This window comes from Sander lucioperca, chromosome 9 (assembly GCF_008315115.2).
Source record: "Sander lucioperca isolate FBNREF2018 chromosome 9, SLUC_FBN_1.2, whole genome shotgun sequence".
NCBI lineage: Eukaryota > Metazoa > Chordata > Actinopteri > Perciformes > Percidae > Sander > Sander lucioperca.
In genome coordinates this window covers 41,420,482-41,433,351 of record NC_050181.1, presented here as the reverse complement: position 1 = coordinate 41,433,351, position 12,870 = coordinate 41,420,482, and the positions used below count along the sequence as shown (strand labels likewise).

General features: G+C 42.7%; 1 protein-coding gene across 3 annotated transcripts in view; it reads left to right on the top strand.

Moving 5' to 3' along the window:
* The window catches only part of lrrc24 (leucine rich repeat containing 24), a 20,845-nt gene extending 8,750 nt beyond the window's left edge, over window positions 1–12,095 (top strand). For 2 of the 3 annotated variants that reach the window (XM_036004845.1, XM_031310583.2), the window contains exons 2-5: window positions 7,352–7,546; window positions 8,451–8,729; window positions 9,035–9,203; window positions 9,995–12,095. In XM_036004845.1, coding sequence (XP_035860738.1) covers window positions 7,385–7,546; window positions 8,451–8,729; window positions 9,035–9,203; window positions 9,995–11,238 — 1,854 coding nt within the window. In that variant the 5' untranslated portion in view covers window positions 7,352–7,384 and the 3' untranslated portion in view covers window positions 11,239–12,095. The remainder of the gene's footprint in view (window positions 1–7,351; window positions 7,547–8,450; window positions 8,730–9,034; window positions 9,204–9,994) is intronic. The other variant, XR_004898209.1, reaches the window with a different exon arrangement.
* Window positions 12,096–12,870: the final 775 nt, after the last annotated feature.

Here is a 12,870-nt window from a genome sequence, read left to right as displayed (position 1 = left end):
ACTGGCTACAGAAACCCCAAATTACACAAACTTATAATTATAAAACAGTACAGAGTATTATTGACACACTTTCAGAGATAAAGTACGCTACTTGCTGTACCTGAACAAAAACAAACTGCACTCTGATGGGAGACAGACAGAAAGTGCAACCTAGGATTTTTTGGTTAAACTTTTGGTTAAATGTGGTGAATTATTTAGCCCCCTTCCCTGTTTGTTAGCACGTTTAGAGTGGTACCAGTACATGCCTGATGTTTTCACGTTTATTTCAATACCATAGTCTTCATCCTCAGCAAAAGTGAGCTCACTACAACCTCTCATATACAACGAAGTGAAATTTCTAACACGTTTAATGTTTCAAATTAACCTAACAGAAATTATTAAACACGTTAAGTTTGACAGCACTAAATGGCACGATAATTTTCATAATCATGATGCACACCCATGTTGATAGCTGACTATGCAATTCGCTAAGATAGGGATAAAGGCAGCCTATTATAATGTGTCCTGCTCTTGGCACTTACCAGTACCTCTTGCTGATGTGAAATTAACTTTGCTGTCTCTCCCTCATCATGACCAGGTTGTGGATGCTCAGGCTCAGCTTCCACTTAGTCCGCTACACTCTGGCTAAGTGATGCAGTGCTGCTTTGGTCGTCAAGGACTAGGCCACATTACTGCTGCTGCTCGCAGTTGCACTGTAACCAAAAAGCTCTGTGAGCTTTTTGCATTTTGCTGCATCAGTCTCGAGAGACTTATCCCTCTTTTCTTTGAATTTTTCCCATCCACCTTTCTCCTTACGTTTTCTACTAGCTATGGTCTTGTGATAGCCAGACTAGTAGGCCTACTCTTCTTCCTCAGTTTTTTTTTTTTTTACATGTAGCATATAAGTGGTCGTATTAGCGCCCCCTGCTGTTGGCTGTTAATATTCAATTCAATTCAATTCAATTTTATTTATAGTATCAAATCATAACAAGAATTATCTCGAGACACTTTACAGATAGAGTAGGTCTAGACCACACTCTATAAAGCCCCAACAATTCCAATAGTTCCCCCAAGAGCAAGCATTAGCAGTGGCTATTGCGACAGTGGCGAGGAAAAACTCCTTTTTAGGAAGAAACCTCGGCAGACCCAGACTCTTGGTGGGCGGTGTCTGACGGTTGGGGTTACGACGGTACAGGATGTAGCGTGGCACAGCAGAGCATGGGTGGACGCGGTGGACGCAGCAGGACGTAGCCGGGCATTGCAGGGAATCGCAGAGCGTAGCAGGGTGTAGCAGGTCCATAGCCACAGCTGCACCCAAGACCCTGGTCTTGGTGTCACCCTAATCCGAGGCGATGTTCTGGGCGAAGAAGAAACATAAGGACTCCGGGGAGTAAACTCCCCAGAGCTAGGTGAGTAACAAGCACTTCTGAGACAGGATGTGCATAAAAGGAAACAAAAGAAAAGAGCGTGTCATAAGAAGGAACTTCCTCGGCAGTCTAAAATTATAACAACATAACTAGGAGAGGCACTATATTATTGATTATACGATAGGTAAATCTGATGACTGTAAAGAGAAGCAGAGAAAAGCAGGGGTGCTGTGTCTGCAGATATACACCCTGCCCCGCCGGTCTAGGCGTTCACTGCAACTCCTCACTCCCTAACTATAAGCTTTATCAAAGAGGAGAGTTTTCAGTTTAGTCTTAAATGTAGCGACGGTGTCTGCCCCCCGAACCCAGATTGGGAGCTGGTTCCACAGGAGAGGAGCCTGATAGCTGAAGGCTCTGCCTCCCATTCTACTTTTAGAGACTCTAGGAACCACAAGTAACTCTGCATTCTGGGAGCGTAGTGCTTTAGTGGGACAATAAGGTACTAAGAGGTCCTCAAGATATGAAGGAGCTTGACCATTTAGAGCTTTATAGGTCAGAAGAAGGATTTTAAATTCAATCCTGGATTTTACAGGAAGCCAATGGAGAGAAGCTAATACAGGAGAAATATGATCTCTTTTCTTAGTTCTTGTCAGAACACGCGCTGCAGCATTCTGGATCAGCTGGAGAGTCTTAAGGGACTTATTTGAGCATCCTGATAATAAGGAATTACAGTAGTCCAGCCTGGAAGTAACGAATGCATGGACTAGTTTTTCTGCATCGTTTTGAGATAGGATGTTCCTAATTTTAGCAATGTTACGAAGGTGAAAAAAGACTGTTCTAGAGGTTTGTTTTAGATGGGCGTTAAAGGATAGATCCTGATCAAAAATAACTCCTAGATTTCTGACAGTAGTACTGGAGGCCAGGGCAATGCCATCCAGAGTAATTATATCTTCGGCTAATGAGGTTCGTAGGTGTTTCGGGCCCAGCACAATAACTTCGGTTTTGTTTGAGTTTAACATCAGGAAATTGTAGGCCATCCATGATTTTATATCTTTAATGCAAGCTTGAAGTTTAGCTAGCTGGCTGGTTTCGTCTGGCTTGATTGACAGATATAATTGGGTGTCATCCGCATAACAGTGAAAGTTAATTGAGTGTTTCCTAATAATATTGCCTAGAGGAAGCATATATAAGGAGAATAGAATTGGTCCAAGCACTGAGCCTTGAGGAACGCCATGGTTAATTTTAGTGTAATTGGAGGGTTTATTGTTAACATTAACAAATTGCGATCGATCAGAGAAGTAGGACTTAAACGAGTTTAGTGCGATTCCTTTAATGCCAACTAAATGTTCCAGTCTCTGTAAGAGGATGGTATGGTCAATAGTATCGAATGCAGCACTAAGATCTAATAAGACAAGTACGGAGACAAGTCCTTTGTCTGATGCAGTTAGAAGGTCGTTAGTAATTTTCACCAGTGCCGTCTCTGTGCTATGATGCTTTCTAAATCCTGACTGAAAGTCCTCAAATAAGCTATTGCTATGTAGAAAATCACATAACTGATTAGCGACTACTTTCTCAAGGATCTTGGAGAGAAAGGGAAGGTTAGATATAGGTCTATAGTTTGCTAAGACCTCAGGATCGAGGGTGGGTTTTTTCAGTAGAGGTTTTATCACAGCTACTTTAAATGACTGCGGTACATAACCTGTCAATAAAGACATATTTATCATAACTAGCAATGAAGTGTTAACCACGGGTAACGCTTCTTTAAGTAGCCTCGTTGGGATGGGGTCCAAGAGACAGGTAGATGGCTTTGCTGAAGAGACCTTTAGCATTAATTGTTGAGGGTTTATTGGATAAAAGCAATCTAAGTATATGTCAGGTCTAGTCGTTCTTTCTAGCAGTCTGTCAGTTAAAGGTGACCCATTAGAGGTTGGGGGCAAGAGGTGATGAATAGTATCTCTAATTGTTATAATTTTATCGTTAAAGAAACTCATGAAGTCATCACTACTCAGAGCTATAGGAATAGATGGCTCAATAGAGCTGTGGCTATCTGTCAGCCTGGCTACAGTGCTGAAAAGAAACCTTGGGTTGTTCTTATTTTCTTCTATTAGTGATGAATAGTAGTCTGATCTGGCCTTTCTTAGGGTCTTCCTATAGGTTTTCAGACTGTCTTGCCAGTCTAAACGAGATTCTTCCAGTTTGGTGGAACGCCATTTACTTTCAAGTTTGCGCGAGATTTGCTTTAATTTACGAGTTTGGGAGTTATACCAAGGTGCTAGTTTCCTTTGCTTCATCGTCTTCTTTTTAAGGGGAGCAACAGAGTCTAAAGTAGTCCGTAGGCAGGCCGTAGCACCGTCTACGAAATTATCAATTTGAGAGGGACTAAAGTTTACATAAAGATCCTCTGTTATATTACGGCACGGTAATGAGTTTAGTGCTGTTGGAATATCTTCCTTGAATTTAGCTATAGCACTGTCAAATAGGCTTCTAGCGTAGAAGCTTTTATCTAATTTCGTATAATCGGGTAGTAAGAATTCGAAAGTTATTAAGAAGTGGTCTGATAATAAAGGATTTTGCGGGAATACTATTACGTCTTCAATTTTGATGCCATATGCCAGCACAAGGTCAAGGGTGTGGTTAAAACAGTGCGTGGCCTCGTGCACACTCTGACTGAAACCAATTGAATCTAGTAGTGAGTTGAAAGCAGTACTAAGGCTGTTGCTGTCAACGTCCACATGGATATTAAAATCACCTACAATAAGTACTTTGTCTGATTTTAGGACTACACATGATAAAAACTCTGAGAATTCTGATAAAAATTCAGAATATGGACCTGGTGCTCGGTAGACAACAACAAATATAATAGGCTGTACTGTTTTCCATGTTGGATGCTGAAGATTAAGAACGAGATTTTCAAAAGAGTTATAATTTAGTTTAGGTTTAGGATTAATTAACAGGTTTGAGTCAAATATGGCTGCAACTCCCCCTCCTCGGCCTGAGCCTCTAGAAATTTGAGTATTAATATGAGTGGGAGGAGTGGCTTCATTTAGACTGACATACTCTTCATGGCCCAGCCATGTTTCAGTTAGACAGAATAGATCAATTTGATTATCAGATATCAATTCGTTTACTAGTATTGCTTTAGAAGACAGAGATCTGATATTTAGTAGACCGCATCTAATTTTCCTATCCTGTTCTATCATTGCAGTGGTAGTTGTAATTCCAATTAGGTTGTTAAGTATTGCGCCTCTTTTGGTTACCTGTGATTTAACTGATCTGAGTCGAGTTACAGACACTGTCTCGTTCTTTGGGGCAGGTTGTGGCTGACGTGAACTGGATGCTAAATTGTTTGTAGTCAACTTCTTATTACTTAGGGGATTCAACACTTTGTATGGTCTATTGTTGATTATAACTGGAATAGTACTAGTACTACATGTTACCCTGCAGAAAACATTTTCAGATTCATTCACTTGTAAAGTGCCATTCGGATCAATACCTGGGGGGCATGAATCTGTGATATTTATATATAATATCGCTTTATTAGACTTTTTTTTGTGCCGACGGCCATCGGTTGTATGGCCGTTCTGGACTTTTCCCGAATGCACAGATTGTCAGTCCGTCCCTGCCCCTGACCGGCAGCTGATTGGACGAACGCGTCACGTGGGTCTGGCTGCTCGAGAATTTCTAATCGACTGTCATGGTGGCTCGGACGGAATACAATCTCATATTTTACGAAAATAGTTCACAGAAACGTGTTTCTGAAAACATTTTAAGAAATAGGCCATACAGTTGCTGAATCTGTCTTCATTTCAGATCAACAAAGGTCAGTTTGAAAGATTTTTGTCTACTTCTACTGGATAGTCGCGTCGCGTTCAACAGATTCATTTGCATAAAGATGGGCATCGGCCAGCTTTTTTGACGCGCAGCATTTTTTTAAATGCAGCGCCGCCTTCCCGGGATGCTTTGCGGGCGCGTTAAAGTCGCTTGACGTCACCCATAGGAATAAAGTGGAGCGTGGCGCGAAGTATCACACAACCAGGTGGATATACTGTAAGACAAGTTGCAGTCAGAATGTTTTATTTTTGTTGTTTTGTTGTTCTTTCTGTTTGCAGGCCCTGATAACTCCGTAGGTGATTCTTGTCTCTACCTTTCATCAGCCTTGTCCTAACACCTAATGCGTGGCATGATTGCCGCTCAGTAACACTGCAGTGAGCAGAGAAATACATAAGCTATTTTTTCTACCTGGCAGGGTGCCATTTGGATTGATGTTGGGCTCATATTGTAACAACAAATATACGGCTGTGCATCCTGTTCTGTGTGTATAGGGCAGGCGAGTGTCTTCCTCTTCTGACACTTTTCAAGCAAGTCAAAGCTTTTTTTTAAAGTCATCTCACTGTGAGAAATAACAAAACCTCAATGACAGACCAAGGCCTTATTCAAAATTCAATTTTTGTGCTCTCTCTCCCCAACAATAGAAGTATATAATTTCTCTCCACGCTTGTTTGGAGAGCTCTGGAGAGGAAATGGCATGCTTTTGTTAATAAGTGTCTCTCTGTTTTTGCTGAAAGAAGACGACTGAACAGCTTATGTGGGTCACATTGTATTAAGCTTGCTGGCTATCCGCGTAAATGCGCTCTAAATCAAACATGCAATATTAAAATCCAGTTCATTCATTTGCTTAATAATGCAGCGTGGCTGCACTGAGAATGACTTATCATTCACTGAAACAGTGATCCTAGTGCTTTTGCACTTAGGCAGTAAATTACTGGTCTGGATTATAACAGTACAAATGAGACACGCCTGATATCAATCTGACAGAACATTTCAAACACCCTGCAAACTGAATATTTAACAGTCAGTGGATTTCAGGCACAGGACCCTTTCATCACATATCTGTAATGAGAGCTGTGTGCACTCTAATTCTAACAATTAATAAACTAAATGATCTGCGAATCATTCCGAGTGAAATGTAAATGCTATCAATTATCTGTCTGGGTGATTCTGCAATCTTAAGTAAACTAGAAATTTCAAAGTCAGACAGGCTTAATGGGATACGGAAAGACGGGCCGGGGTGCACATGAATGTTTTATAACAATGTGAGACTTTAGATTGGATCAATGAGATGTCTGCTTCTCTACTGGATGAAGATTCTCTAGAACGAGGCAGGCGCCTCAGCTAGCACAATAAATCTACCTACTGTCAGCCTACTGGAGCAGAATGGCTCAGTGTGACATTTCAACATGTATTTTATCTCCAAGCCTGCAGTATCTTCATGCGATCTGCTGCAGATGTGCTATTATGAACACTGCTGGGCTACATGATATTGGATGTCCAAGGAGAAACTGTGGAGCGGAACAATAAATCCCTTCTGGGCTGTATAGAAATTTAAAAAGTGTACAGATCAGTTGCTCAGTGATGGGTTTATATCAAAGGAAGATATTGCTGCAAGGTGCAGCAAGCAGCCAGGGCTGATTTTTTGATCAGATGATTAGAGCTCGTTGCCACTTTAAGTTTGCTCTGAGAAAGTAAATGTGGTTTCTGAGATTATAGGGGTCAAAACGGAGCCTCTGTCTCTTTAATGCACATTTGCGTGTTTGTGTGTTTGTGTCTTTTTAAGACAAAGAGAGAGAGAGACAGAAATAGAGGGAGTGTGAGTGTGTTTGTGCATGCATTAAAAAGACAAGAGAGAGGTCCTTGAGGCAACCTGCACATCTTTTATCACATCTTTAATTAATTGAAGCCCATAATAGAAGCTGCTGCAATTCCACTGAATAGACACAGTTGAAAGGAAAACAGGAGGGGATAAGGAGGTACTTTAATGTTCCCATGCTTTTTTCTTTAATAAATCCTCCCTTGCCATTTCACAGCCATCTGCATATACAACATTATCTGCAGCTACTGTCAATCTTTGCTTTGTGGATGAAATACATTACCGTGAAGACATTTTTGTTGTTGTAACTGAGTTTAGTGATGTATTCTCGTCTCTTCCTCCGCCCTTCTCTCTCCAGGTTTTGTCTCTGAAGGTCTAACGTAAAACCGCCATGGTCCTTTTGCGGTTCTCCAGACTCGTCCTAATCATCGTGGCCCTCATCCCTCGACCGTCTGTGGGATGCCCCTCCGGCTGTCGCTGTTACAGCCTCACAGTGGAGTGCGGATCTCTTGGGGCCAAAGAAATCCCACAGGATGTCCCCTCTGTCACCGAGGTCAGTTGGCAAATCGACAATAAGTTAGGGCATTAGCTGCCAGTACATTGCAGCTGTCCCCCCCTCTCCCGCATCAGTGGTTTTGCATCAGTTGACTCCCTCTCTGATCCATTCTTATTACCCCGAAATGATTGTGCTTAATCAATTCGCTGTGACCCTCTTTGATGTAAGCCTGAGGGAGGGGCTGTGCTGTTGGCTGTGTAATTATTCATTCTTGCTCGGAAAGTGACTCTTGCACACCCTCTGATCATCTGTTGAGAAGATGTTTAACATTACACCGTCTTTTCCTCTTGGGTTCAGGCCCCCCAACATTATTGCAGCTCATGAATATTAATGAAAAGCATGTCCCACGTAAATTGATTCATTAACCTCAATCAGCAGGTCGATCTCGTCGATCATACTTCACCTCATGGCCCGTGTTTGCTTCTTTGAAAACATCACCAATGAATGCACATTGGAAGTCAAGACAGCCATGCATTGTGGGTTAAACACACACTCTTGTGTAGCTCCAATCACTCAAACATTCTTTGTTTGCTGACAAGGTCTGTGTTCTGCAGCATTTGGCAAAATAACTGAACCACGAAGAATGCTGCACAACCCACATTATCAGAGTCATTATTATCATCACAATCCTGAACTAGCTCATTCCACATTGTTTGTGTTGCCTACATTAACATATATCCAAAGCTCTGCACAGCCCCATGCAGATAGATCTAATGGAGGCCCTGCTAATGCAATCTCTCCTCATGGTTAATACATGTTTCTACTCAGTGAGCATAGCAACAGGCAATGCTCACTCTCTTGTACATAACAGAACACCAATTCAAACATCACATCCCCTCCTCTGTGTCTCTAATGTAATCAATTTGTGATCACTCTACTAATTTGATTTACCCTGTCTCAGACCATATTCCTGCAGGACAACGCTATAGTGCAGATTCGTCTTCAGGACCTGACTCGCCTTGGCAGCCTCCATTACCTCTACCTTCAGAATAATAGCATCTCAGCTCTGGAGCCCGGGGCGTTTCTCAGCCAGGGGCAGCTGCTGGAGCTGGCCCTCAATGGCAACCTCATCCACCTGGTCACCCCAGACATGTTTCGGGGTCTGGAGCACCTCCGGATCCTGTACCTCGCTGGGAACCAGATCACTAGAGTACAGGACTACACTTTCAGGGGACTGCAGGTTGGAGAGCTGAGATAAATAGATGGATGGATGGATGGATGGACGGACAGCAATGTTCAATGCTCATTTTGTTTTAAGCGTTCCAAAAACATTAATCCTAATCCTTTTTGGTAAAATTAAAAATGCTTCAGTTTTGACAGCAAAGCTAAAGCTATTCCAGTATATGGGATGCCTTTAAAATAGAATGACGTCTGCAACTGTAAATCCAATTCATGACAACATGTCTGACTAATTCCTGCCATTACAGTAATACCGTACAGACTGAGTCAGGTCGAATTTCTTTTCATTTCTTTTCCTGTCTGCAGCGTCTGCAGGAACTCCACCTGCAGGAAAACAGCATAGAGCTGCTAGCGGAGCAAGCTCTGTCTGACTTGTCATCTCTGGCCCTGCTAGACCTCAGCAGAAATCACCTCCGCACCCTGGGAGTCTCATCCCTCAAACCACTCGTGAGCCTGCAGGTGCTCCGTGTCACAGGTAGGCAGAGCGGATACAAAATACCACATTGTGTCTCACTGTTACATGATATAATCCTCCAAGATTAAATTTGTCTTCAAAATGTCTTGAAAAATGCTTTCATACCACAATATTGAAGAAGTGACACTGCTCGAGAATGGACTGCTATAGCCACGACCTGCAGGCTTATGTCAATGAACATTAAGTGCACTTCAACATGTTTTGCATATCAAAGGGTTTCATCCAACTGTAAAACTAAATCTACATGAGAAAAAACCCTCAAAGACACAATTTTAAATAATAAATCAAAGGAACACTATCTACAAAAGGGACCTCCTATCCACAGCAATTAGTCCTGCAATGGGCACCAGAGGAGCTCAAACTAAGTTCAAATTATTACAAGCAAAATAAATGTATTTACCAAACAATATCACCTCAAGGTCAATTTAGCAGCTCTTCTGGAGCTTTCAACCTATCACATGATCTTCAGCAGTTGGAGTTTGCTCAGTTGTCATGGAATTGTAGATCTTCAAATTTTCATTTCTTCTGAGCACTCTAGGAATATCTCATCCATGTTGGCTAAAATATTGGGGTTCAAAGTTAATACTTGACCTTGGGAACCAATCGCAATCAGCCGATGGAGTTTGCTCAGTTTTCATGGAATTGTAGATTTGTTCTGAACACTTTAAGGGATTTTCTGCCATATTGGCTTAAAAGTTGGGCTTTTAAAGTTCGTTCTTATTCTTGGAAATAGCAGTTGACAAAACTATACACTTTGGTTTACCTTGTGTTCTTCCATTCCTAACCTCCAGAGAACCCATGGCGCTGTGATTGTGCTCTGGGCTGGCTGAGAACCTGGATCAGTGAAGACGGACAGCGTCTGTTGAGCTCTGCCGAACAGCGTCGGCTGATGTGCTCTGAACCGCCTCGCCTCTCCCACCTCAGCCTGATGGAGGTGGCTCCCAACAGCCTGGTCTGCATCCCCCCTGTGGTGCAGCTCGAGTCCAGCCACCTGACTGTGCGACTAGGGGAGAGCCTCAGAGTCTCCTGCCAGGCTTCAGGATACCCTCAGCCTCAGGTGACCTGGAAGAAAGCCTTGCATGGCAAGGCCCAGTTATCACCTCGAGGCTTGGTTCAAGAGCTGGGACCCAATGGTGAGCTCTTCAGGCCTGGAGCTGGAGGAATGGTGACAGCCCTGCCCAGCAGTGGAGGGATCAAGGTTGGGGGTGTTGGAAGAATCCAGGGACTTGTGCGTGGGGCTGAGGAGGGCGGCGAGAGGGACAGCTTTGATCCAGACATGGGCAGTGGCATGCTGTTCCTCAGCAATGTGACTGTAGCGCATGCTGGGTGCTACGAGTGTGAAGCCTGGAACCCTGGTGGTGTTGCCAGAGTTACCTTTCATCTGGCTGTCAACGTGTCTTCTTCATATTCACCCCAGTTCTGGCCTCGTTTGAACATGCACTCCTTTGTTTCCTCTTCATCTAACTCCTTCTATCAACCAGAGGTTCTGGATGTTAGCCAGGAGCTGCTCTATGAACAGGACAGCATGGACTTCTATGCTCTTGGCCCTGCTACACAGACCGCCATTGCTGTTGGCATCTCCTTGCTGGCACTCACTGCCATTCTCCTCTTGATTATGATCTACACTCGTCACCAGCAGTACCGCAAAGAAGAAGGCGGCTCCTACTGTACCAGCAAGGAAGAGAGCATCCTCTATGTGAACGACTACTCAGACGGACCCACCACATTTGCGCAGCTGGAGGAGTACCGCGACGACCATGGCCACGAGATGTATGTACTGAACAGAACCCAGCCTGTCCTGGGCTCCACTTCATCCAGGTGTCCCATGATGAGTGGGTTTGTCCAGCAGAAGGGTATGAAGGAGGCTCTCCTGGACCATGAAATGGTGCAGACACTGACCAGATCAGGGGGAATGGGGCTTCGCAGAAACCCAGCAGATGGAGGCGAGGGACCCTTAACAACAGACCCAGAGGAGCTCTTCCTCAGTCAGAGTCTCCTCTTTGGAACGCAGGTTGCCTACGAGATCCACTGCTAAGGGGTTTGAATTGTGTGCTAATACAAACACAATATGTTGATGGACTTCATTAAAGACATGGGAAGGAAATCACCTTGGTGCAATGATTTTTATTTTGTTGGACTCCAAAATAGGGGAGAGTTAGTTGTGGCTGGGGGAAACCTGGATCACAGTCAGCCTCTCAGTGATCCTCATCTAATTGATTGTATGACATTAAGCTGGATCAGAGGGATGAATATTAATACAAATAAATAGGGAAAGTAACAACTGAACCATATCTGTCTTCTCCAAATCAACCCTTTAAAGATAATTAGTGGTTAACTTTATCTGAAATTGTTTGTTTGAAAGTTCATCTCAATCCTCACAAAAGAGGTTTAGACTGTGCAGCACATAGTGGCAACTAACAAATATGGATTTAACCAGTGAGTCATATTTTGTACTCTTCTTTAGGTTTTGTTTTGTGTGTTTTGTCAGTGTTTTGTGGAAATATAATGAAGCTAATTTTCACTGTGAAATGCAGATGTTTTGTGGACCTTGTTGCAGATCACATTAGAAGTAGACCTAAACCGTTCCTCTTACTGAAACTACATTGTCATTACCCATATGTGTGTGGGCGTGGGTGGGTGGTTTTGTTTAAAGAGGTTAATTTCGAATGCAGCAAAGTCTGTTTGTTTTTTTACATTTCTACCATAGCATTGTATTTCTGATGTTAACGTGTGTTTTTTCTACTTGTTTGTTGCAACACTAGAACAAGGAATTAACATTTCTATTGTCTGAAATGGAATCTTTGGTGGAATTAATTCCATTAACATCAGTCTGTAACAACCACTCCAATGTGAATATTGTACATTTTGTCTTCTACATAATAAAATGTATTTAAAAAAATTCAATACTTCTTTTCTTACAAAGAAAACCCTTCAACCCATGACGTGGTCGGTGAAAGATGTTTTTATAGAGACTGTGGCTTACAGTAACTGTGTAGAGGTCAGTCTGTGAGAGGTCCATGGTTCATACAGTTTTAATTATTTTCCTCTGATGCTAAGCACTGTAGTTTCAGGTGTGCTTTCAGAGCTACCCGTGGACTAAAGTAGGAGAAGATTTTTGGAAATGTGTTTTTAACGCCAGATCTGTGCTTCATACCAAGACCTTGAGCCTTATTGATTCTCATTCAGAAACATGTCAAAATTCTTTTAAGATTATTGCTATTTCAGTTGATATGGTTGTATTCTAACAACTGTATTAAATGCCACGGTTATTTCACAAGAAACCCAAGAAGAAACAACTGAAGGCAATCAAAGGTCAGCGAGCCTTTTCCTCTCCACTTCACAAAACGTCTCTCTCTCTCTCTCTCTCTCTCTCTCTCTCTCTCTCTCTCTCTCTCTCTCTTCCAGTGAATGTTTGTGTGTGTGTGTGTGTGTGTGTGTGTGTGTGTGTGTGTGTGTGTGCGTACGTACGTGCGTGTGTGTGTGTGTGAGTGTGTCACTCTGTCTGTCCGTCCATCGGTCTCTGTCTCCGTGTGCCTAATCAAAGTCAAGACAGCTAAAATCACCGTGCACCTGGTTTTTTTTAAATAAATTTGGTTTATTTTGTAAAGTATCTAGCTGCACTGTGGTCTTCCTGTATGTGATTACCTACCTGGCTTGACACATTCGC